This window comes from Bison bison, unplaced genomic scaffold, assembly GCF_000754665.1.
Source record: "Bison bison bison isolate TAMUID 2011002044 unplaced genomic scaffold, Bison_UMD1.0 scf7180017864181, whole genome shotgun sequence".
NCBI lineage: Eukaryota > Metazoa > Chordata > Mammalia > Artiodactyla > Bovidae > Bison > Bison bison.
In genome coordinates, this window is record NW_011494753.1 from 2,354,926 (window position 1) to 2,381,209 (window position 26,284).

The window sequence follows — 26,284 nt, forward strand, 5'->3', positions numbered from 1 at the left end:
ATGCTTTTGAACTATGGTGTTGGAGAAGACTCTTGAGAGTCCCTTGGACTGCAAGGAGATCCAACCAATCCATACTAAAGGAAATCAGTCCTGAATATTCATTTGAAGGACTGATGCTGAAGCTGAAACTCCAACACTGGAGACTGAACTGAACTGAACTGAACTGAAAGGGCTGAAAGTTTTCTGGGCATCCAAAGCAAAGAATTAGGAATGAGGCCAAATAGAATGGGTTTATCCTTGGGTCAAATAACACAGGGAACAGGATTGATTGAACAGTCTTGATGTAGCAATAGATAAGCAGTTGTTTTATTTATTAAATAAATGTTATCATTTATCAAATAAATGTTATCATTTATTAAATGTCAAAGTCCCATCATCCATGCAATGGTGTAGCAGTGCTTTCTGGTAAATCCAGCCCAGTTCAGGGATTCTGATCTGCACATGAACCTCTTTAGCCTCCAGAGTCTCTCTGATCAGTATTTTTAGCACAACGGCACTGTGTCTCTCTCTCTACCTCTCTCCCCAACTCTTTGCCACTTTATGGCAATGTTATGTCTGAAATTCCAAATTGAGCCTCACCTTTTGTTTTTAGCTGTGACTCATCTTTGACACTCTTGAGAACTCCCACCTCGAACATGGATCCTTTAGATTTTAGCCACAGCTTTACACAGACCATTGCAATAGACAGAAGTACAATTAATTTGTATTTGGCATCCAGGACTATATGACAACAAGAAGATTCATATGGGACACAATTTTTACACATTAACAAAACTATTGGTCACCTTACCCTATTACAGTGTGACCTCTGATATAATCGTGGCCTTTTTTTCTTATTGTGTAATTTTAAAACATGAAAACATAAAACAAAAACCCATAAAGAAGATATGATACTTAAGTCCCCTTTCCAGTCCTCCCTTCTTGCACCTCTTAGTTTGTTTTCTCTTCCACCCCTCCTTTTCTCATGTTTGCTTTTTCTTTCATTTCCCTTTCTCACATAGCTGCTTACTCCCTTAAATAAACTATTGGTGACACCCAAAAGCATGTCTTTGGCTGTTTTTGGTCCTCAGAAACAGAGATTGTTGTAATTGCTGTTTAGGCGCTATGTCATGTCGGACTCTTTTGTGACCCCCGAGGACTGCAGCCCCCAGGCTCCTCTGTCCATGGGATTTCCCAGGCAGGAATACAGGAGTGGGTTGTCATTTCCTTCTCCAGGGGATCTTCCCGGCCCATGGATTGAACCTGGGTCTCCTACAGTGGCAGGTGGATTCTTTACCTCTGAGCCACCTGGGAAGCCCCAAAGAGATCATAGGCTCTTGCCTATTGATTAAGCAATTGGAGTCTTCACTTTTCTTGACCCTACTCCAACTTAAAAAAGAACAAAGTTTACTAACATATGCTACCAAACTATTACTTAAAGTTTAGTGCCTTTACATTTTAAATTAATCAAAATGTAAATTAAATTAATGGTCAAAGATCTCTAATGAAAATGTTTTCAGAAACTGATGATGTTTAGATGACCAAGATGGAACTCATCTGTGGTTCTGATGTAAAAACCAAAGAAACAAAATACATTAGCACTCTGTTTCTGAGGAAGTCTTCTCTTGCTGAACCTTGGGGTCTTCCATTGTAATTCCGGACACAACTACTAAGTTACTTACACTGCTGGCATGTCCAGGTCTGTGTAAGTTGCCCTGGAGGGCTTTCACACTCCTAGGACGGCCATGTAAACTTTTTGACCTTGAAGATGGGAATCCCAAAGTTTGGTGTGTTTTCACAGACAGTAAGTTTTCCTTGTCAGTTCTGTCAGTAACAGACAAGCGAGAGATCTGAGGGGCTGTTTTAAAAACACAGTTTTCATCTTCCTTGTCTGTGAAATGTCCACAATGCTCAGCCTGCAGTGCAGCTTCGGATGCAAAGGAAGGTATTTCCGTGCTCCGAGATCGCATAATCTTTTGAACTTCATACTTCCATTCCGTGGTCCACTGCTGAACAGTTGAGGGGCATGTTGGGTCCCCGGCTGTACCCCAGTTGTTAGCCCCACCAACCACCTTTCTTCCCCGGGAATACACAAAGCTTCTGGACTTTAGAGTTTCACAAGCGCTGAACGTCTCATCAGGGTAATAGTGGCTTGTCTTTGTTTCTTCCAAGGGATAAGAAATGGTGCTTTCTACCTTTGTGGTTTCCACTGTCAGCTGAGTGCTTTTTTGAAAATCCGACTTGTCTTCTCCATGTATAGCATCTGTTTGACTTAAACTTGGGGAAGTCATTTCTTCTTTTTTAGTGTCTACCTGCCTTTCATCATTTTCAGCTGAAATCCCAGTATCTGGACCTGACTTCGGTTCCGAGCTGCTCTTGCAGTTGTCGGAGGCAAGCTGACCTCGGTCTGGGGATGCTGGCGCACCAGTACTGGGTGGCAAGCGAAGGCTGCCCTGGCGCTCTGGGGCCAGGTACGTCCTTTGGTCCTTCTCTTCCTTCCCACGGAAGGAACCGGCTTTTTTCCTGGACGCTGCCCCCGGCGGCATGCAGAAGGAAGTATCCTCATACAACAGCTCGTCCCCGTTAAAATGGTACCTATACAGGCTGTAGCCATCGGCGCTGCTGATGCTGCTCCGCCTGAGAAGGAACGTGGCATCACACTCCGAGGAGGCCCGGGACCGCGTCTGTATCAGGTCAGACTTGTCGATTCCCGCCAGGTTTTCCAGCGCATTCACCATTCTGTTAGATAGTTCTTCCAGTTGGGAGAGGCGAAGGTCCACAGTCTGTAGGGAAGTTTTCATAAAGTTTTCTCTTTCGTTGATTTCCTCCAACCTCATTGACATGTTTTCAACTCTAGTGAATACAAAGGGAAAGGTGTATTACACCGAGATGAACTAAAGATTAAAACCAAAAATTAACGTTATTGTTGTTGTATGATTTTTTCAGGCTTTGGGGAATCATGGGACTCAGGCATATTTTTAAACGTCACACACTCCTAATATAACCACCTAAAATTACCCTGAGGAACATCAGGAAACAACAGAAGTACAGTTAACACATACGGTGCTCTTTACCATTCATCACACCAAGTACCTTATATATGTATTAATACATACTCACCAAGGTCCTACTCTAGGCTTGTTTAATCTCACAGCAGCCCTATGAGGCAGGCAGTCTTTTCAACACCCCCATTTTATTGATGGGGCTTCCCAGGTGGCTCAGTGGTAAAGAACCTGCCTGACAGTGTAGAAAGACACAGATTGGATCTTTGGGTTGGGAAGATTCCATGGAGAAGGAAATGGCAACCCACACTAGTATTCTTATCTGGGAAATCCCATGGACAGAGGAGTCTAGCAGCTGCAGTCCATTGGGTCACTGAAGTGTTAGTGACTGAAGAACAACAACATTTTACCCATGAGGAAATAGAGTCAAGGAGAGGGTAAGTAATCTGCCTAAGGATGCACAGCAGGCAAACACTGGGGCTCCAGCATGAGCTCCAGCTCTGCTGTCTAAGCTGGCACATCACACTGCCTCTGATGATAAAGGAAGACACTAGCACTTAGGTTCGTGAGATTTGAGTATAGCTGTCAGCAAGGAATGGTTACAATGACAAAATAAATACATTCAAATCCTTATTTGAAATTCAGGGGATTCAGAAAATACATTGTTAATAGTTAAGTTTAGGTTCATCACAAAGTATTAGAGGAATGCAAATCAAAACTACAATGAGCTATCTATCACCTTACACCAGACAGAATATCCCTCATCAAAAAGTATACAAATAACAAATGCTGTAGAGGGGTGTGGAGAAAAGGAAACTTCCTACACTGTCAATGGGAATGTAAGTTGGTGCAGCCACTATGGAAAAGAGTATGGAGGTTCCTTAAGAAACTAAAACTAGAGTTGCAATATAACCTCGCAATCCCACTCCTGGGCATATATCCAGAGAAAACCATAATTCGAAAATATACAGGAACTCCTGTGTTTATAGCAGCACTAAAATAGCCAGGACATGAAAGCAACCTAAGTGTCCATCAACAGATGAATGGATAAAGAAGATGAATTACTCAGCCATAAAAGAGAATGAAATAATGGCATTTGCAGCAACGTGGATGGACTTAGAGAATATCAGACTAAGTGAACTGAGTCATATGGAGAAAGACAAATACCAAATGATATCACTTATATGTGTCATCTAAAATATGACACAAATGAACCTATCTATGAAATGGAAACAGACTCATAGACTTAGCAGATCTCGTGGATGCCAAGGGGGAAGGAGAGTGGGAGGGAAGGTTTGGGAGTTTCTGATTAACAGATGCAAACTAGTATATGTAGAATGTATAATTAAGGTCCTACTGTATAGCACGGAGAATTATATTCAATATCCTGGGTAAGCCATAATGGAAAAGAATATGAAAAATAATATATATATGTATATAAGTAAATCACTTTGAAGCAGAAATTAATACAATATTATAAATCAGTTATACTTCAATGAAATAATTTTTTAATGCAAAAATAATTAAGTTCAGATTATCAGATATTTTACTTCAGGGACAAGTAGTCATTTAGCTATCTGAGAAATACCAATGAACTTAAATTGTTAACTATATTTAATAATTGGTATTCCCTTATGGGATTGTAAGGAAGATCATGGCAGATTATAAATATCTGCTTTTGAATTTTCTTTTAATTCTTAGATGATCAGGCAATAGCCTGTGTTTAGTTCATAATGTTGCCTGAACTAAAACCTGCTAAGGTTCTACTTCTGTTGGCTGCATTGAACAGCTGTGCTCTCATGTGTGGGAGGGTCCTTGGATTCTATTCTTAATTCTTTTCATAGGGAGAGGACTATTTTTATGCCCCTTAGGAAACCACATCGTTTGAGCAGGAAGGATCTGGCTTCCTGGAAGTTTGCCACCAGGAGGACCAATTTCACCAAATTCACCATGTATGAGGAGATGTGACTTCCTCCTTTAGAAGCTTCCCTACGGGGATTAACATACACACACTAGTGTATATGAAATAGATGATCAAGATAGACCTACTGTGTAACACCAGGAACTCTACTCAATACTTTGTAATAATCTCTATAGGAAAAGAATCTGAATATATATATATATATATATACACACATATAGCTGAATCGTTTTGCTGTACACTTGAAACTAACACAGCATTGTGAATCAACTATGGTTCAATAAATAAATAAATCAACAAATAAATATTAAAAAAAAAAAAACAACCAAGCTTCCCTACCATTGGGCTTCCCTGGTGACTCAGTGGTAAAGAACCCACCTGCCAAGCAGGAGACGTGGGTTCCATCCCTGGGTCAGAAAGATCCCCTAGAGAAGAAAATGGCTACTCACTTCAGTATTCTTGCCTGGGAAATCCCATGGACAGAGGAGCCTGGTGGGCTACAATCCATGAGGTGGCAAAGAGTTGGACACAACTTAGTGACTAAACAACTACAACAACCATAGGGAACCCAACTACAGTTTCTAAGGGTTCTCTCTCCTCCTGCATTTCAGGGACCAATAAGAACTTTTCACTCCTAATTTTCCATGACTTCAAGTCCAACTTAATTGTCTCTGTTAAATGTCATGTCTTCTCACGCCCTTCAAATCCATTGCCACGAGGATTCATTCTTTTTGTGTTAGAAACCATATTGCTTCTGGAACAGACTTGAGGTCCTTGAACAAACACAGAGTTTTGAGATAAAGCAGCTGTGCAAACTTTTAAAAATAAATAAGCCGGTAAAATAGAGATAAGTATCTTCTCAAATCTTTTCTAATTCTCTGCCTGACTTATCCCTTGTGTGACCTAATCCAGAAGACAGCATCATCAGCCACTCAGAAAAAGGAGACCTCAGACTCATCTGATTCTGTCACCTGACATCTCCCTAACCATCCCTCCTCCCCTGTGATGGATAACCCCGCTGTGTGTAGGACGCCTCTTTAGGTGTCTCAGAAATGCCCCATCCCTACTGTAGCCACTCCCTTAACTGAAGCTGTGGAGGAAACAAAGCTTCAAGATGTGATTTAAGAATATTATTTCAAAATAGATAACTGTCAAGAACCTACTGTACAGCTCAGGGCACTCTACTCAGGCTCTGCAGTGACCTAAATGGGAAGGAAATCCAGAAAAGAGGTGATATGTGTATACATAGAGCTGATGCACTTTTCTGTACAGCAGAAACTAATGCAACGTTGTATAGCAACTATACTCCAATAAAAAAGTAACTAAATAGAATGTTATTTCAAGCTCATTTTTAAATAGCTACAGTATGGAGATGGCACATTTTATGCCAAATCAAGGGAAGTTGTATTGAGTTTTTAGAGCATGTGTGAAAGAAGGAAGAAAGAACCAGGTGACATTCACTTCTCTCTGAAATGATTTAACAGAAAGGACACTTGGAAAACTATTTCCCCTTCCAGCCTTGACTTGTAACTTTTGTAACATGATGACTTAAGTGTGTTTCACAAATCTTGACATCCATATATGGAAATCAAGGGAGGGGTTTCCATTTCAGGAGGGGAAAGAGAAGGGATGGAGGAAATCACTGGGAAAGGGTCCCATCTCTACACACTGAATGGCAGGAAAACATATAAGAAAAATCCATCGTTTATAACAGAACTCACAGTGAGATACGGACTTTCCTGACTTTTGACATCTTAATTCTGTTTTCTTTTCAGCACAGAACAAAAAACTGTTCTAGGTCCATGGCCTACCCATGAAATAAAGTCGATTTCCTCTCGAAGACATATTTCCAATAATGTCATATTTCTAAGGTCATGTTTTCTGTTTAAAGCTATCATACAGTTAGTTGATTACTTTTTCTTTTGGTGTACAGTTCTTTTTTTTTTTAATGTTTATTTATTTATTTGGCTGCACCAGGTCTTGTTTGTGGCATGCAAGATCCCTGCACCCCCTGCATTAGAATTGCGATTTCTTAACCACTGGACTACCAGGGAAGTTGCTGACCCATTTTTCACTGGATCATTTCCCCCTTATTATTGAGTTTTGAGAGTTCTTTAGATATCCTGTACACTAGCCCTACAGCAGATATGTGATTTGCATGTGTTTTCTCCCAGTCTGTGCCTCGTTTTTCATTGTCATAGCAGTGTCTTTGTAGAGCAAAAGTTTTTTCTTTTGATGAAATCCAGTCTATCACTTTTTCTTTTCTTTTATAGATGCTTTCTGTGAGTTGTACTTTCAGTTTAGTTTTAAAAACTTTCAGTGAAAGGATTCCCTGAACTCTAGGTGCTGAACAGGTATAGAATGACATGACCATATGGGTAGAGGTGGTTCAGTTCAGTTCATTTCAGTTCAGTCGCTCAGTCGTGTCCGACTCTTTGCAACCCCATGAATCGCAGCACTCCAGGCCTCCCAATCCATCACCAACTCCCGGAGTTCACTCAAATTCACATCCATCTATTCAGTGATGCCATCCAGCCATCTCATCCTCTGTTGTCCCCTTCTCCTCCTGCCCCCAATCCTTCCCAGCATTAGGGTCTTTTCCAATGAGTCAGCTCTTCACATCAGGTGGCCAAAGTATTGGAGTTTCAGCTTCAACATCAGTCCTTCCAGTGAACACCCAGGACTGATCTCCTTTAGGATGGATTGATTGGATCTCCTTGCAGTCCAAGGGACTCTCAAGAGTCTTCTCCAACACCACAGTTCAAAAGCATCAATTCTTCGGCGCTCAGCTTTCTTCACCGTCCAACTCTCACATCCATACATGACTACTGGAAAAACCATAGCCTTGAGTAGACGGACCTTTGTTGGCAAAGTAATGTCTCTGCTTTTAAATATGCTATCTAGGTTGGTCATAATGGTTACAGATCTTCAAATATTTTTGTCCGTATCTCAGTATATCTAATACCTAGAGGATTTAAATTTGAATCTTATACCACTAAACCTGAAAGCAGTTTAACCAAAATGCATTTTTGTTAAGGTTCTGTGAATAATGTTTTCCATTCCATTCACATAATAGGCACAACAATCTATAAATCAGTGGAACTTTTGTAGTAACTTGGGCTTCCCAGGTGGCACTAGTGGTAAAGAATCCACCTGCCAATGCAAGAGACATAAGAGATGCAGGTTCAATCCCTGGGTCAAGATCCCCTGGAGAAGGAAACGGCAACCCATTCCAGTATTCATGCCTGGAGAATCCCATGGACAGAGGAGCCTGGAGGGCTACAGTCCATGGGGTCAAAAAGAGTCAGACTTGACTGAAACGACTTAGCATGCACCAACAGAATATATACCTAAGTAGGGCATAACTATTGACTTTCATAGACTCTTATCTATTAAATATAATGTCCAGGCTAGTGAGAAGCAGCTGTATAGCACAGGGAGTTCAGCCTGGTGCTCTGTGATGGCCTAGTGGGGTGGGATGGGAGGTGGGAGGGAGGCTCAAGAGGGAGGGGATATATGTTTACTTATAACTGATTCACTTTGCTCTACAGCAGAAACCAGCACAACATTGTAAAGCAATTATCCTCCAATTAAAAATAAAAATAAATTAAAAAATATGAGGTCCAAATTCATGTTCTCATGGTAAGAGTCCTGTGTGTCTTTGCAAAGGACAGAACACAGACATTGGGAGCTCTGTAGTAAGCCAGTTATTAAAACTCATTTTCTGTACAGTCATTTTTTTATGTGAAACAATCACCCTTTACCTGCAAGGCATCTCACAAATTATATGGGTATGTTTCCTTAATGATAGAGTTAAAAGGTAACATAAAAATATAATGTTAGTGGAGCAACCAGGTCCGGTTCCTACTTGACAAGACCCATGTTTCAAGATTGCATGGTCATCTATGTTGAGTTCTAAGACTATTCCTACACTGTCATTTCATTCCAGGTCTATAGATCATAGAGTTGTCTCATCCAGGCGAAATTCAGCTATTTTAATTCCCATCTGCTTCTTCGTATGGGGCTGCCTTTTAGGTTTAGTAATTGTAGGGAGAACACCCAGGGTGGCACCTGGTTGTGCTTACTTATGGAGTTTTTATATGTGAAAGACTAAACAAAGAACAATACTTGAGTCTTCAATCTTCTGTATTCATTCTTTTCAGTCAGCAAAAGACTTAGTAATCGCTGAAGAATATTAAGTTGTCTGGGATTCTGCCTCCATGCCACATCATTTATACACAGCAACTTGGCCAGGCAGACCTCAAAGCTCCTTGGATTCTAGAATTCAGGTCATCTAAATCATTAACCTTTCCTGACTCTGTTCTCTGCTCTGGCCAGACTCTGGTCAGGCCCTCATTGAAGCTCTTATTGATATCCTAGATTGTCTCTCCCTTACTTCCAACATAGCAGTGACAGTCCCTAAGCCTTCATCCATCATGACCAGGACTCCAGGGCTGGGCAGGGATAAACAGGGCTGGAGGTGATGTAATATGTTTTGCTGCCATTTGTGAACCCTGACATCACCATGGTACCCGCACTGACTGGTTCTCAGCAGCCCAGGCCCCCATCGGCCTCCCTTTTGCTGTACCTCAAGCATCATTCACTTTCTGCATCCTTGCCATCAGGTTGAGAGGCATGGAGCCACACTGACTTGACACAATAAAGAGTCACAACTGGGTTGTCATTATTGCCACCAGGAAATCTCTTGGTTTTATTGGCAGGAATATGGCATTCCTACCGTATTTCCCCTCAAGATGAACTCGGATATTCCCTCTGGCTTCAAGTCTTTAATGTTGCTGGGTCATTCTTTCTCCCCATTCCTACTGCTGCTTTCTTACATGTCTGAATTTTCCATTCATATAAAACTCTTGGCCTCTCTCTAGCCTTTCATTTACTCTTGACAAAAACTGATTTTCTGGAGTGGGGACAAGGACATGAGTGTGCTTCTTTCTCTCTCTCTCTCTTTGGGAGCCCGCTGCCTGCGGGAGTGTGGGTTCTCATTTTGTCAGGGTCATGGAATAAGCTTAGCAGGGGAGAAGGCAGCGGGGGCTATGGGCTCCTGGAGCTGCCTGTGCCTGGGTGGGGACAGGAGTGTGTATTTGGCAAGACCTGATCCACATCCTCTAGCACAAAATGTATTACTAATAAAGCTGATGTTTTTAATCTCAGTCCAATGTCTACAATGACCTCTGATTTGGCTTTCAAAGTCACATAAGGAGTGAGATTGTCATTTACCAGGCACACTGAAACTCCACCACTTCATCTCACCCCTCTTCTATCATCTAAGCATCCTTGACTCTTATGAATTTATAAGATTAAGACTTTCAGGTAAGCTCTTCCCCCACCTTCCCCACTCCTATGTGGACAGCATACTCTCCATCAGAGGAATCACCACCTCTTTTCTAAGACTGATCATTCTTTCAGGTCTTTTTGCAGTTACTGTCTTGTTTCTCTTTGTTATGTCTTTATTAGAAGCATCTTTCTTACCAGCATCTTCTTTTCCTGGTACTTGGGAAGAGGATACCAAAAGATCAATTGCTAATTTCCCGTTAAGCCGACAGGAAACCCAAGACCTTCACAGAGATCCTCTCCCCACCCAATGCTCCCCAGTCCTGGTTAAGGGTGAAGGAAAGCCACTTTCTCCTGGACCCCCTCCTCTTTCTGTCTCTGGCGTCTACCTGTGATTCAGCCAAGAAAGCGTCAACAAAGGGAAGTGGAGGGGCAGGAATGTGCTCCCGTCACCCTGAGAACACAGCCAAGGGAAATGGAAAGCATTGTGTTTTTACTATCTCCCCACCCCCTGCCACCAGCCCCAGCACACTTTCATTCCTCTTACGTGTGCGAGGAGCCCCAGGAGGAAAACGCAATTTGGCAGCAACCTGATAATCACATTCCTGGAGCCTTGATCCAAGAATGGTAAAAATCCAAACAATGCTGGGAAAGGGAGAGGGGGCCAGGCAGGGTGAAAGAGCACTGTTTCCATGGTAAATCACTGCCTGTGATTACAGTCAAGTTAACGTATAACTAAAACGTGGAAATTAGGTTATAAGATGAGGCACCTTATCCTTCTCATACAGAAACCATTTTTTATAATCTTGAAAGGTTAGTAATTACCAGTAAAACAGCAAAGAAGTGTCTCAAAGTTTTATTGAAAAGTATTAAGGCCAAAAGTTGGTGTAGATAACCCTTGAGTTTGGCTGGTAGAATTATTAATACAAGGTGACTAGGTGTATGAGTCGGGAGGGGACAGAGCCCTGCAGCTGCCTGGGGCACCATCCCTCCTGTGGCCTGGGGCAGAGTCGGTGGCCTAAACACACACCAGGAAGACTTCATTGTGTATCATGTATTCTCTTGTAATTGCTAGGGCCCCTGATTGGGAACTATGTGCTGACATATTCTTTTGACATCGTACCATGTTTTTAAGTTTCTTGGTATACACATGTATATCAGACATGAAATACATGGTTTCAGAAAACTTAAATGCTCAAGACTCCAGGGTAGAAGGGGACTTCCCCAGTGGTCCAGTGGCTAAAACTCTGCACTCACAACGAAAGGGGCCCAGGTTTGATCCCTCGTCAGGGAACTAGATCCCACGTGCCTTGATTAAGAGTTCTCGTGCTGCAGCTAAAGATCCTGCATGCTGCAATGAAGATCGAAGCTCCCCAGTGCTGCAACTAAGACCTGTTACAGCCAAAATAAAATAAATAAATAAAATTTAAAAAGAATGATGCTCCAGAATCCCCTTAGGCATGGCTCCCTTGCTATGCTCATCCTTCTACGGACATTGTCCATTAAAGTCTTTGGAACAATGTCTTATCAATTCTCATGCACTTTAACAAGCTTCAGTTGCTTTTATGAAGTGATCAAGGTTCTCAAAGACTATAAAATGCGAAAAAAAAAAAAAAAAGTCCGTAGTGTGGGTTGATTGTTCTTGTCCACCTTTGCTAGTTGCTCTGTGGTGTGCAGCTGCAGGAAACGCAATGCTACAAAGCATGGAACAAGTCCCTCTCTGTCCCTCCCAGACCTGCCTTCCTCTGCTAATTGACTGACTCCCAAGCACAGGCAATCAGTTCATGTAGCTTGTAAGCAATGATGGTGATCTCGATGGGTAGCCAGGACAGATGACTTTGCCTTTCCTGTACCTCTGTTCCCTGAGGGTGGAAAGGTGATGGGAAGGAGCAAGGAGGGCACTAGTCAGGATGAGGAGGTCAAGCTGGGGACAGACCACCCTTGGCACATATGTCAAGGGCGGGGAGAAACGTCCCCAGCAGTTGCACGGCACTGCAGCTGAAGGTTCTCCCCATGTATTGCATTGTAAAGGCACCCACTTTGAGGTTGGGGAACTGTCACAGTTTTGTTTGTTTTGGTTTGGTTTTGGCCTGGGATATTTGCGATAAATGTCATCGTTCACTTCTTATACAATGTATAAGTATCATTTGAAACATTCACACTATTTCAGGGAGGGAAACGCATTCAAAAGCCAAAGTTGGGTCAACAGGAGAACTGCAAGTGAATGTTAAATTGAACTTGATGTCCCCCTCTGCCCTGATGCCCCGCTCCCCCGGTGGCCACACCCCAGGTGCACCTCTCGCAGGTTACACGGATGCGTTCCTCGCTGGAAGATTGCTGCTCGTCCTCCTTCTCCTGGAAGTGCTCCCGGACGCACTGCTCCTCAAACTCGTGCAGCCTCTTCAGCTCCTCGTCGCTGAGAAACAGCTCTAGCATAAGCAGAAGAGGTTACCATGTGAGACATCAGCCAGGTAGGTGCGTCCTTGTGAATTTCACAGGCCACCTTTAATCAAGCTCATTTCCCTATCCCTTGCAGGCAGCACCCTACCTCCTGGACTGGTTATCACACAAAGACTCTTTGTAATATCAGTGATCATCTTTCCATTGGAGATGAACGGCTCACTTTTAATAAAAATTTTTATTGAGGTATGCATGCTAAGTCACTTTAGTCGTGTCTGACTCTTTGCGATCCTATGGACTGTAACCTGCCAGGTTCCTCTGTCCGGGGAATTCTCCCGGCAAGAATATTGGAGTGGGTTGCCATGCCCTCCTCCAGCGTATTGAGGTATAGTTGATTTATAATACTGTGTTAATTTCTGCTGTACAGCAGAGTAACTCAGTTATACACACATTTTTTTTCATATTCTTTTCTATTATGGTTTATCACAGGGTATTAAATATAGTTTCCTGTGCTCTACAGTAGGATCTTATTGTTTTTTCTATCCTATATATACCAGTTTGCATCTGCTAATCCCAAGCTCCCAACTGGTTCCTTTCACTGGAAGTTCAAATTTCAAGCACAGAGCGTCTGGCTGGGTCTGCTGGGTTGCATGACACCTAAACAGCTCACTTTTTAACACAACTCAAATTGCTGCTATTTGGAACGTGAAACCAAGCATGATTTTCTGAGAAATGTTTTCCATATATTTTATGGATAGAGGCAAGGTGGCAGGAATATTTTCCCATTCTCCTTAAGTGTAACACAGTAAAACATTTGGAAAGGAACAATGGGTTTATAGAGAAAAGTTATTTTCAAGAACTCTCTCAATTTTTCATCCCCTCAGGAGTGGACTTTCAGTGATATTAATTAGTAATAAACTAACAGGTATCCAACTGTAACTCTCTTTAGAAACTCGCCCAGGATAGAAACAGAAGAATGCTGCACATACTCAATCCACGATCCTGTTCGTCTTGGTCCCCTTCTCGTTTCTTCCTGCAGCGACGGCTGAGACGCATGATGATAATATAGATGTGGCTTAAAATGATCATTGGTGGAGGCAGGACAGGCCGGTCATGAAATGTCATAATTAGCTGATAACGCTGGAATTTCCACACTTGGTTAGATATTGACTTCACTTCAAAGAAGGTATTGCTTTAAAAAGAATACAGGTTTAGTTAGCTATATTACTTAAAAAAAAATTTTATCGTGACAAAAGTCATATAATATAATCATATTGGACCTAGAGTGTGTCATACAGAATGAAATAAGTCAGGAAGAAAAACAAATACTGTGTATTTATGCATATATGTAGAATCTAGAAAAATGGTACAGAGGAACCTATTTGCAAAGTTGTATTACTTTTTTTAGCACTAGAATAATTATTTTAATTTTAAAAATTGGAGTATAATTGCTTTACAATGTGATGTATATATGTAGCTGATTCACATTGCTGTCTAGCAGAAAATAACACAAAGTTGTAAAGCAGTTGTATTACTTTTGATTGTGATTTCTCAGAACAATTAGAGTTACTCACACTGAATTGAAAATATGCAATAAAATGGCCTTTTGGTTCCATTCTAGGAATTAGGGCTGACTTCTAGATGACCTGCCTTTTGGTTTATCTATCAGTGTGGCTTGTCTACATTGAAGGGCATTTTACTTGTATAAATAATTAAGAATGAAGGGTATTGAGATTGTTATCTCCTACTCTGTTGAAAAACCACACCATAGTCTACTGACTGCTCAGGACATTTTATTTCATATAGTTAAAGATATGAGCCATTCAACTAAGCATTTTGAAGTATTTAAACTTTCAATTCAGTCATAAAACTAGTTGACTACAGTTTTTTGGAACTGAGTTCATTAATTATTGAACATTTTGATTGAAGGTGCATTATTTTGGATATTAGGTTGGTACAATCTTTGTCTTCTTTTAGCTTCCAGCAGAAGGCAGTAAGCCTAGAATTGTTGGAATCCTGATCAAGTGTGTGGTCTACACGGGGTCCTTAGAAAACCCAGTTAACCTCTGTCAACCTTCATTTTCTCATCTGTCAAGTCAGGAGTGCAACCATGTTCTCTCCAGTGCCTTGGTCAGCTCTGAGAGTCTCTATTTCTGTGAGGGATTTTTGTCTCATATTTTTCATCTTAGAAGCTAAAATAGTTTTTTTCAACATTTATTAAACATGGTCACATCCTTAATGCATCATGCCAACAGGGGCAAGTTTTACAAGAAACTGGACTGTGAATTTTAAGCCATTTCTTTCCTAGGTCACTTTATCTTCTATTCAGTAAATGATAAGAAAAATATTTCATGTAAAAAAATTGTACAATAATTGTCATGGTTGTTCATTGGCTAAGTCATGTCTGACTCTTTGTGACCCCATGGACTGCAGCATGCCAGGTTTTCCTGTCCTCCACTATCTTCTGGAGTTTGCTCAGGTTAGTATCCAATGATTGCCACAGCCTATAAAATTAGCTTTGCTTTTGTGCCTCTGATCATGAATTCAAGACTCAACTTGATAAATCTTTCTATCTCAAGAGACTTTCATCTGAGGAAATACTTTCATTAGATTAAAATTCATGCCAAAGTGTTAAAATACAAACTAAGATTGAATTTAAATATATTTAGGTGTCAACTCTTTATTTAGGAATGCATGAAGTCTGATTGTGGTTGAACAAAAAAGACTGCAAAAAAAAAATTTGTATGCATTTGAAAGCCCTAGTGGATTCCATGTAAACGCCAGGCAGCCTCAGAGGTTTCTGAGATTAGACTGAAAATCTGTAAAGTAGTAAATAGTAAGCACATGTCATCAGCTGTGACACGCACTTGAAAACGGCGATGAGCAGGTTCACAAGCAGGATGTTGGCCACCAGCAGGTAGCAGGCCATGATGGCAGGCGTGAGCCAGGCACCCGGGATGCAAGGGGGGAGCCGCTTGCCTTCTTCATCGTACTGGTTGTCACCACAAGGAGCTGAAATGAGAGTTTGTCTTTTTGTGCTTGATTTTCACATAGAATGGAAAGATTAATAACTGACCTATGCTATTAAAGGACCTATTTCTTTTTTACTGTGATTATTTTTTTCTGATTTCCTAAGCAGTAATTTTCCATGTGAAAGATATCAACTCATACAAAGGAGATAAGAAACTCATTTCTGCACTCAGAGTGAGTCATTCTTAACCTGTCATATTTATAAATATTTTCTCATTTCTGCATTATGTTTTTCAATCTACAGTGAAAATGTATAATGAAAAAATGTGTTCTTCATCTTTAAGCAGACACATCTGTCTTTATGGTTTTTTTTTTTTTTTTACTGTTAACCATTAGAAAGTGATTGGGTCTTCTAATTATGTAATATTAACTTATGTTGTCTTCTTGATCATGAACTTTGAAAATGATTTTATTATGAGGTAGGAGGTAAGTATCCTCTCTAGGCTCAAGTTCATTAATTGACTATTCTGTGCTCTGTTTGAAAAAGAATCTTTTTTCTCTCTGCTCATTTGAAATGCTACTTTGATCCTATGGGACTTATTTTCTGAAGAAAAAGATACTGCTACTGCTGCTAAGTCACTTCAGTCGTGTCCGACTCTGTGCTACCCCATAGACGGCGCCCATCAGGCTCCCCCGTCGCTGGGATTCTCCAGGCAAGAACACTGGAGTGGGTTGCCATTTCCTTCTCCAATGCATGAAAGTGAAAAGTGAAAGTGAAGTCGCTCAGTCGTGTCCGACTCTTTGCGACTCCATGGACTGCAGCCTTCCAGGCTCCTCTGTCCATGGGATTTTCCAGGCAAGAGTACTGGAGTGGGGTGCCACTGCCTTCTCCGAAGAAAAAGATAGGATGATCCTAATAGTCAATGAAGTAATATCCATGAATTCACAGTCTACTTATTTTTCACTTCCTATTTAAAAAAAAAAACACTGATACCAGGAAACAAGTATTTGAAACCAGCATACAACTCCGGGTAATTAGCTGAGGAAGAGATTAATTAATACACACATTCCATAGACTAGAGTCATCAATTATGTGTAAACTTACGATTAATTTCCATGGCGTAGACTATAGAGTGATTGGATAGCAGCATTTTATTTTTTTAGTTTTGACAGGAAGGAAGAAAAGAAAATAAGACAGTTGAGAGAAATGTCAAACAAATGATGAGTAATATAAGAATTGTTTTGCTGTCAAGAAATGCAAAGTATTCAAGGGAATTACACATTTACACTTGGAAACAGTGATCTACTTAGGAGAATTGTGCACATTATTAGTTCTAGGAAATATATGTATATATATTTCATGAATATTTATTTTATGATGTCATAAGCAATAGCTAAAGCTCACTAGTTAAAAAGACTTTGAAAAAGACATGAGGCTACTGACAGATGATCATTTTAACGTATAGGTTGACCAATCAAACATCCCCTGTATGCCAACCCAAATACCTTGTCAGCACAAATAAATGCAAAATTACTATGAAGTAATGAGATCAAGAATTGAAAATCTACATTTCCCACTGTTACTGAAAATAACCTCAAGTTTGCCTCTTCATTTTCTGTTTCTACCCAATTTAATTAAAAAATATTACAACTTATGTCTAGATCCAGGGACTTTTTCCACATTTATGTATGTTTACTGAAGCTAATATTCTTTTGAAACCAAATTAGATTTTCATGTTCTGGTTTACCAAGCTACAAACACATCCACTAATTGACTCTGAGATAATCGTGATAAAAATGTGGTCTGAATCACATGACAAGATGCAGTAGATGGAAGGCATTTGTGTGAACTGGTTATCAGTCTCACCTAGTGAAGATACACTGAACCACCCTGCATCTCCTACAATGCAAAGATGTTCAAAACCTTCTATTCTAAAGAAGCTTCTGCTTCTACTGGAAGTAGTAGCCATGGTACTGTACCTGGCACTTTTTGACAGAACACAATATGCAAATCGAAATATGTGGTGTGAATATGAATATGGGTCTGAAGATACTTGTTCACTGGTAATGCAGTAACTGTCCAGGTGAAATCATGTAAGCTCATTTGAACTTCACTTCCCTACAACACAAGAGACACTGTGACCTACCAACTCAGCTTGGGCAGAGCTGGGGCCTGCATTCCCCAGAAATCCATGTAAGATTGCAGCTCATCTCCTCTGCTAACATCCATATTACTGTTGATAATACAAAAATAGCACCTCAGGAGTGAGGAGGAGATGCACAGCTACATGGACAAGGAGTTGTGAAGCCTGAAGAACGGGATGACGCAAGGCACTAGTCACCTTCATGCTCACTGTCTCATTTGGCTGAAATAACACCACAAGCTCTATCTCAGGGCAGAAAGAGATTTAGGTTGAAGAAAAATTAGAATGTTGGCATTGGGACCACATTCATGTGTAGAATGTGCTCCAGGGATGTGAGTCTCAGAATTCCAGGGAATGGTTCTCAGAGTAGAAGATTGGCATCTCAAAAAATTTGTATTTCATAATCTGCACTGATTTCTTCATAAAATAATTGGATGCCTATGACAGAATAAAAAATACTTTACTCCCAAATTAACACAGGCTCTTCCATTAATTTGGAACTGATCATCTGCCTTGGGAAGCAGGGAAGAGAATCTTACTATGAATTCTATTCTTACGGTCTATCTGGTCTGCAAACACCTCCCCGTAGATCATCCAGTAGGGCATGTAGAAGATGTTCCGGGCCAGTTTCCAAGAAGGTTCCTCGTCTGGATGCAAGATGGCTTGACGGGCTACTCCAAAACTCATCAGCACCACTAGCATGATGACCACGAAATACAGCATGTCAATCATCTGAGGAGAGAAGAAATGGGCCAGGTCCACCTGGTTCATTACTGTGTGCTCCCCTCAGAGACTTCATGAGTGCTTAATTAGGATGGAGGAAGCTTCTTTCCCCCTCTCCCTCCCCTCCATGGGCTACTAGTTCTTGTATTCCATGCAACACATACACCTTATTCTAGAATATTGCGATTCCCATCTCCTGCTCTCAATCTTTCTTCTCCTCTCGTGTGTGTGTTAGTTGCTCAGTCATTTCTGACTGTTTGCGACCCCACAGACTGGACCCCACCAGCCTTTTCTGTCCATGGAATTCTTCAGGCAAGAATACTTGAATGGGTAGCCATTCCCTTCTCCAGAGGATCTTCCCAACACACAGGGATCGAACTCAGGTCTCTAGCATTGCAGGCAGCTTCTCTACCATCTGAGCCACCAGTGAAGCCCCTCCTCTCTTGTTACCCATAAACAAATTCCTCTAGTAACTACAACTGCAAGTAGAGAAAGGGAACCATTATGGGAAAACAGGAATTTGTAAGAGAAACTCAGGGGTAAGAAGAGGAGATGTCTAAGGGGATAACAAGATGGTGAGTTGAGAGTGTGTACTAATGTTCATTCATTATACAAATGGTGAGTCGTTACAGTGAGTAATGCTCTGGTTACTATGGATACTGGCTTTGTGTAATTCTTAATTTTGAACATCCCTGAAGATGAGAGCCCTGACTGGGACTGCCTAGACTATATGTCCCTTCCCTCAAAACCACTTGCCATACAGAGTTATTCCTAAGCTTGAAAGATGTCCTGTCTTTTAGGACCAGTCCTAACACTGAGACTATTTTAAGTGATGTAAGGATGGTTCATTCTTAGTTTCATATTTTATAGCCTCTTCTGGATAAATGTTGCCATGGATTTGTCTTGACCTCATCACCTGCATTGCCTGTGTCCACTCAATGAAGAATCTGCCTACAATGCAGGAGATGCGGAATGCAGGAGATGCAGATTCAATCCCTGGGTTGAGAAGATACCCTGGAGAAGGAAATGGCCACCCACTCCAGTATTCTTGCCTGGAAAATTCCACAGACAGAGTATCCTGGTGGGCTACAGTCCATGGTATTTCAGTCAACCAGGACTGAGCACTGAGCAAGTTATAGGTTACTCCAGTCTAGAGTGTGTGATCTGAAAACTGTCTGGAGCTGCGGTGGGGGAGTGACTGGACCCACTTGTTTGTCTCTGGCTTCTTCAACATGTTAGGAGATTAACCATTGGGTTATTGACAGAAATATATGTACATACAGTAGGCCCTTAACTCTTGTTTGTCAACTGGATTTAATTAAGTGATCAATATGTAGAAGAGCTTAAAGCAAAGAACATTTCCTGTAAGAAACCAATTGCTGGGGAAAGATCAAATGAAACATCACAGAGTCATGCCTGAGGCCTGGCCCCAGGTCCTAACCAACAGCCTCTGTGCTTGCATTTCATGAGCCATCAGCACTAACCATCTTTCCGATCATCATCACATAGGGTCCCAGGTACTTGTTGACACCAAAGATGTCCAGGACACGGATGTACCAGAAGATGATGTCCACGCAGTAGATCACGCGGCCGTAGCCCATGTAAGGCTGCTTCTGGAGGCGAAGGATGGCTCCGATCATGAACATGGAAATGGCCACAAGGTCTGTGATGTTCCAATACTCCTGCAGCCAAACTTTTATTTTCTGGCTTAGTTTACCCGGTTCTGACATGAGGATCTGAAAAGAAATGCCAAACAATGACAACAACAACAACAACAACAACAAAAGCAGGGAGAGTGGTTTTAGAAGCTTCACCTTAGAATCCTGGGTATGGAGGGCTGGAGCAGCATTCCAGGGGCTTCCCCTGAACCGTAGTGGCTCAGACAGTAAAGAATCTGCCTGCAATGTGGGTGAACTGGGTTCGATCCCTGGGTTGGGAAGATCCCCTGGAGGAGGGCATGGAAATCCGCTCCAGTATTCTTGCCTGGAGAATCCCACAGACAGAAGAGCCTGGTGGGCTACAGTCCATGGGGTCACAAAGAGTCAAACATGACTGAGCACCTAAGCACAGCACAGCAGCATTCCAGGGCATCTGGTCCCCTTTCCTGCTCGAGATTTCTAAGTACTCATCTTCTTAGGCAGATAAAATATCTAGAAAGGGAAATTCCACAAGACTCCTTTGGATTCCTAGTTTCACAAACTCTCAGGAAATGCCTTCTGAGTTATGTCCCTCTGGTCGTAATGAAAGCAGCTGCCTTTTGACCCCTTTTCCAATTCTCTGGACATGTGCCGGTGAGCCCGTGTTCCAGAGTTAGTCCAGGAGGAAAACCCTAGAGCAGAGATAAACCTATGTGGTCCCACAGAGGGGCGTCCACCCACAGGAGATGGAGGGACTGGGATAGAATGGGTAACTCAGCCCAGATTCCTTTGTAACTCGGAGATGAGAAGTCAGGGGAAAGCTGAGCTTCATTTTCTCCTGCTTGAGATCTTACCCTTTCAAAGTTACCGCAGCTTAAAAGAACACTTTCTCAGAGGCTTTCCTAGTGGCCCAAAGGGTAAGAATATGCCTGCAATGCAGGAGACACAGGTTCAATCCCTGGGTTGGGAAGATCCCCTGGAGAAAGGAATGGCAACCCACTCTAGTACGCTTGCCTGGAGAATTCCATGGACAGGGGAGCCTGGTAGGCTACAGTCCATGGGGTCATAAAGAGTTGGACATGACTGAGTGACTAACACACACACACCTTTGTCAGCAAAGTGATGTCTCTCCTCTAGTAAAACTGAAAATATTTAACAAGCAGCATGCAGGGGCACACACAAAGCAAACATAGGTGCAGCTGCGGTGTGCAGCAGGGTGGGGTCTTTAAAGGTGGCGCCCCTTTAGTTATGGAGTTTCTTGGTAGGTCCTGGGGACCCCAGGGGTGGAATGGGGTGGTGGCTATTCATAAGCCAACTCAGAAGGCATTCACTAATTTAAAAACTCATGTGCTCTGACTTATGCCTGCTGCTCTCTTTCCTATAACTGTGGGTGGGGGGCAAGGACAGTGGGCTCTTTGCAGTAAAGAACAGTGTCTTAGCATAGGGCTGGTGCTCAGTGAGCTCACAGTGGCACTAGAGATGGCACGCAGGCCACTTGGGAAATCCCTGTTGTAGCATGCGCAGGGTTTGAATGAAGCCCAGCCAGAAAAAAAAAGAAGTTGTAACATTTTAGACCTGGCACTTTTCATGTGGGGCTGTCATCAGACTGACAGCATCTAATTAGCTCTCCTGGGAAGAAGTTGCCAGTAATAATTTTTCAGTTCAGTGAAAGGGTCAATACAAAAAAATATATTGCAAAATAAATAATACTGTTTCTCTATCAGTGGGAGAAAGAATACGAAATCTGCTGTGTGTTACCTCAAGTTCATTTCTTCTTGGGTGTATTGTTGCTATTTAGTCGTGCAGTTGTGCCCAACTCCTTGCGACCCCATGGACTGTAGCCTGCCAGGCTCCTCTGTCCATGGAATTTCCCAGGCAAGAATACTGGAGTGGGTTGCCATTTCCTTGGATGTAAGCTTTCCCTTTATAAGCTGATATAATGAGCTGAAACCTGTAGGTGATATTAGAAAGAAAAGGACCTGGCCCACACTTTTTCTGCCACCTGCAAAGGCTGCCCTCTCAGATACATGAGTTTCAAGTCCCCGTGATATGAGTCGTGCATGAACTGGTGTCTGTCCTTTTTCAACACTTAGTTGAAAACCCTGTTTCCTGGGTTTGCAGCAGATGTGCTGGAAGCCTACCCAGAGGTGCTGGAGGCTTCCTCTGGGTGGAGGTGCCCAGCCCCCACCTGCTGCAAGGGCCACTGTTCCCTCCCACCTGCCCCCTTGGGCAATGGGAGCCCTTACCCAGAGGCCCCGCTGGCTGACTCATGTGGGTATGAAACTCAGGTCCCTTTGGTCAAGATGGAACAGACTCTACAGTACTGAATACACTCAGAGTCCCCTGCCAATGAGGCCAGGGACAGATTCCACTGAAGCCACACCTCCCTCAGCCCTGTCCCCTCTCCGGCCTGACCACCCTGCTCCTTCTCCCCTCTCTCCTGAAAGCTCTCCTTTAATAAACCACTTGCACAAGAATCCCCACCTCAGATGGAGGGAGACCCAGCTAGGACAGGGTGGTTCAAAGTCCTAAGTTACAAGAAAAATGTCATCTCCTACATCTCCCTGTCTACGTTCAACTCCCAGAAAATGGAGCCCCAATTTGTACCCAGTTGGAGTCAGGTGTTTATCTCAGGTACCTGGCAGAATTCCTGCTGCTTTTACAGGCCCTCAGACTTGTTTTTATCACTAAACACCATCTACTCTGCTTTGTGTTCTGATTTCCAAGTTCAGTTTCAGTTTGAAACAGAAGGCATATAAATCTGCAAGGGAACAGAATCAACTTGGGATTGTGACACCCGGAAAGAAAACATCCAGGGCACTTGGGATTTACATGACTCATTTTTGCAATAATAAGCAATATCTGAGGACTTCTCTGGTGATCCAGCAGTTAGGACACTGTATTCCCATTGTAGGGGGCACAAGTTCAATCCCTGTTGGGTAACTAAAATCCTGCATGCCTTGTGGCCAAAAAGAATTCAAATAAATAAATAAAGAATCTACATCTGAATTGAAGTCATTGGTGGGTGGGGCTGGGACAGGTCTTCAGAGCATCACCTCGCGAATTTTCTCCAAGGCCAGGCTCAGGATGTAGGAGATGACGATCCACTCCTGGAGGCAAGGCCAGCGCTCCATCCGCACCAGGATGACGTAGTTGAACAGCAGTAGGTACCCCAGGTAGGATATCTGAAAGACAGAGATCGACAGCCCGGAAAAGCTCTGAAACCCTGTTTACAGGGGGACACATCTTCTAAAACAAATTTTCACTTTTAGGTGCACTGACTCTATTAGAGGAAACCTTCCACTCACATCACAGGTGCAGTCAGAGAACCTTGAGGCAGGTTGGGAGGCATTTTGTACTTTAGCATAACATGCACGCTGAAAGTCCATTCTCTAAATGAAAGTATATTTGTTGCTACTGTTAGCTTCATGGGGCTTCCCTTATGGCTCAGCAGTAAAGAATCTGCTTGCCAATGCAAGAGATGCAGGAGACTCATGTTTGATCCCTGGGTCAGGAAGATCTGCTGGAAGAGGAAATGGCAACCCACTCCAGTATTCTTCTGTAGGAAATCCCATGGACAGAGGAGCCTGGTGGGCTACCATCCAAAGGGTTGCAAAGAGTCATACACATACGCATGCACGCACATCAGCTTCATGGGGAAATTATGAAGTTGCACAAAATTATGATAAATAGAGAAACTTTGAGTAGTATACTGGTATGCCTTCTACATTCCTGGAAATTGGAAAATGTTACTGACTCCTCCCTGCATTGCTAATTTCCTTCTTGAATCTTCCTACTGCTAATGGACTGGGGAGTTTCAAAAAGGGGGAGGGTGACGATGGGGAATCTGCCCAGCACACCCAGCGGGTGGTCCTGAGGCCCCTTAATTAGCATCCATTTGTCTGTGGTGTGCTGCACCCACAACAGGGTCCCTATCTTTGAGGCACGTAGAGTTGAGTGATACAGGAGTGAGGTACGAGGTTGAGGAAGGTGATCTGAAGATGAGTGAGGTTGATTCACTCCAAAGATGAAGAATCTTCAGCTTTAGCCCTTACCCCTCTGGTCTAGGCCCCTTCTGAAGTTTTGGTGGTGTGGGTAAGGTGTGTGCTAGCAATTGATCATTTGTGATTCCTAGTCTTTTTTTTTTTTTTGATGGCTCCTTCCTGATTGGTTTTTTACCAGGATACAGGCAGCATCCCATTTCTAGTCTTTGCAGGAGGATTAGAGCAAGAGTTCTCAAAGTTGAGTTGCATTGGGAACCCCTTGTACTCAGTCACATCAGTTATGTTCAACTCTTTACAACCCCATGGACTCTAGCCTTCCAGGCTCCTCTGCCCATGAGATTCTCCAGGAAAAGAATACTGAAGTGGGTTGCCATTTCCTTTTCCAGAGGATCTTCCCAGCCCAGGGATTGAAACTGCGTCTCCTGAGCTGTAAAAGCATGCGACCCCCTCTCCTACATCTGCAGGCTACATTTAGAGGCCCTGGGGAGACACCCAAGGCTTGTCATCCTCCTGGCCCCACCCTCTTTATCCACTTGACCTCAGGTTCTGGGCCTGGGCTCAGAACCACCTGGGCCTCAGCTGGTTCTGACCAGAACAGATGGACAGCTGTGGCTTCAGGTGTGGCTACCAAGAGGTTGGGTGTCCAGGCTCTCACTGGCCTGGGTCCCCATGTAGCCCCGGGGGTGCTGTGCCCCAGAACTCTGCCTCCACCTTCTGCCTACCCACATCCATCGCCCTGTCCATGGCCTTGGACCTGGCTCCTCAGTTTCCATCACCTGCTCACACCCAGTCACTAATGGAACCACTAATGGCCAGGATCTGCCTGAGATGGGCTGTGCCCTGGTACCTGGGACTTCATGAGTAGTCTTGACCCTCCCGAAGACTGCAGTGATTTCGGGAGGCACAGTGTGCCCACCACCCCTGCTAGGACCACCCACAACCAGCCCAGTTTCCTTCAGAACCTTCCAAATTGCTCCAGTCTCTTTGCCCCACTTCTCTGCCCATCTGCACGTGTAAGACTGGACCATTCTTGCTCCAGGCACAGTGCCCTCCTAGAGTCGTCCAGACAGTGGCCACAGATAGGGCTGGATGAGAGTATGTGGCCACAGTTCAGAGACCTTGATTCGTTCCTCAAATCCAGGATTTCATGCTTTGGATTCAACTCCACTTTGAGTGATCCCATCAGTCTTCTGAAAAATGGCATTTGTGAGCTTGCTGTCTCAACATGAGTCATCTTTGTTCATTGTTGGACTAGAACTGTATTTTCCTAAGTGTGTATTACTATAAGACATTTGAAAAGTCCTTCTTCTTAAGGAAATAGAATATGATTATTTGGCTTTATGAAATGGTATATTTGGTCTAGAATGATCACATTCCTGTATATAAACATTATCTATCTAGGTCCAATTTTAGTTGAAGATCTGACTTAGTCCCACTTCATGTGCATAATTCATTTTAATCCACTGATTTTTTTAACTTTTTATTTTACATTGGAGTGTAGCTGATTAATAATGTTGTGATAGTTTCAGGTAAACATCAAAGGGACTTGGCCATACATATACATGTATCCATGCTCCTCCAAACTCCCCTCCTATCCAGGCTGCCACGTAAAATTGAGCAGAATTTTCCCTGTGCTATATGGTAGGTCTTTTTTGGTTATTCATTTTAAATATAGCAGTGTGTATATGTCCATCCCAAACTCCCTAACTATCCCTTCCCCCGATCCTTCCCCTCTGGTAACCACAAGTCTGTTTTTTAAGTCTGTGGATCTCTTTCTGTTTTGTAAGTAAGGTCATTTGTATCATTTCTTTTTAGATTCTGCATATTAGGGATGTTATACAATTTAATTGAGGATCTTAGTCTCACTTGTATTTGCATAATTCATCTTAATCCATTGATTTTTTTAAGAGGACTTTTTTGAAGAAGAAGAATCATTATTCTTGATTCTCACACATCTAAAACATGCTAAGGGAGGTCTTACTGTGTAAAACCAGAACTTGACAATGGGGGCGTTGTAAAATTCACAGATCTTGGTCCCAATGGGGACACTTCGTTGCTTTTTGTGTTCGTTCTCTTCGTCCCCCTTTCTGGAGCTGGCATCTGCATTCGCATCCTGAAAACAGAGCAGAGCACATGGCAAGCAGGCTGCCAGATGGGAAACTCCCGGGACCCTAGCCCCACAATCAACAGACAGGCACCTTCCCAAATCAAGGAT

At 42.6% G+C, this 26,284-nt stretch overlaps 1 protein-coding gene across 1 annotated transcript in view; it reads right to left on the reverse strand.

Annotated features, from left to right (window-relative positions):
• Positions 1–1,574: 1,574 nt before the first annotated feature.
• Positions 1,575–26,284, reverse strand: part of TRPM1 (transient receptor potential cation channel, subfamily M, member 1) — a 116,811-nt gene continuing 92,101 nt past the window's right edge. The window contains exons 21-29 of the mRNA XM_010843394.1: positions 26,051–26,182; positions 23,122–23,250; positions 19,913–20,164; positions 18,263–18,437; positions 16,667–16,687; positions 15,459–15,603; positions 13,581–13,783; positions 12,488–12,620; positions 1,575–2,832 (exon numbers count right to left, since the gene is read on the reverse strand). Of these exons, the coding sequence (XP_010841696.1) occupies positions 1,575–2,832; positions 12,488–12,620; positions 13,581–13,783; positions 15,459–15,603; positions 16,667–16,687; positions 18,263–18,437; positions 19,913–20,164; positions 23,122–23,250; positions 26,051–26,182 (2,448 nt within the window). The remainder of the gene's footprint in view (positions 2,833–12,487; positions 12,621–13,580; positions 13,784–15,458; positions 15,604–16,666; positions 16,688–18,262; positions 18,438–19,912; positions 20,165–23,121; positions 23,251–26,050; positions 26,183–26,284) is intronic.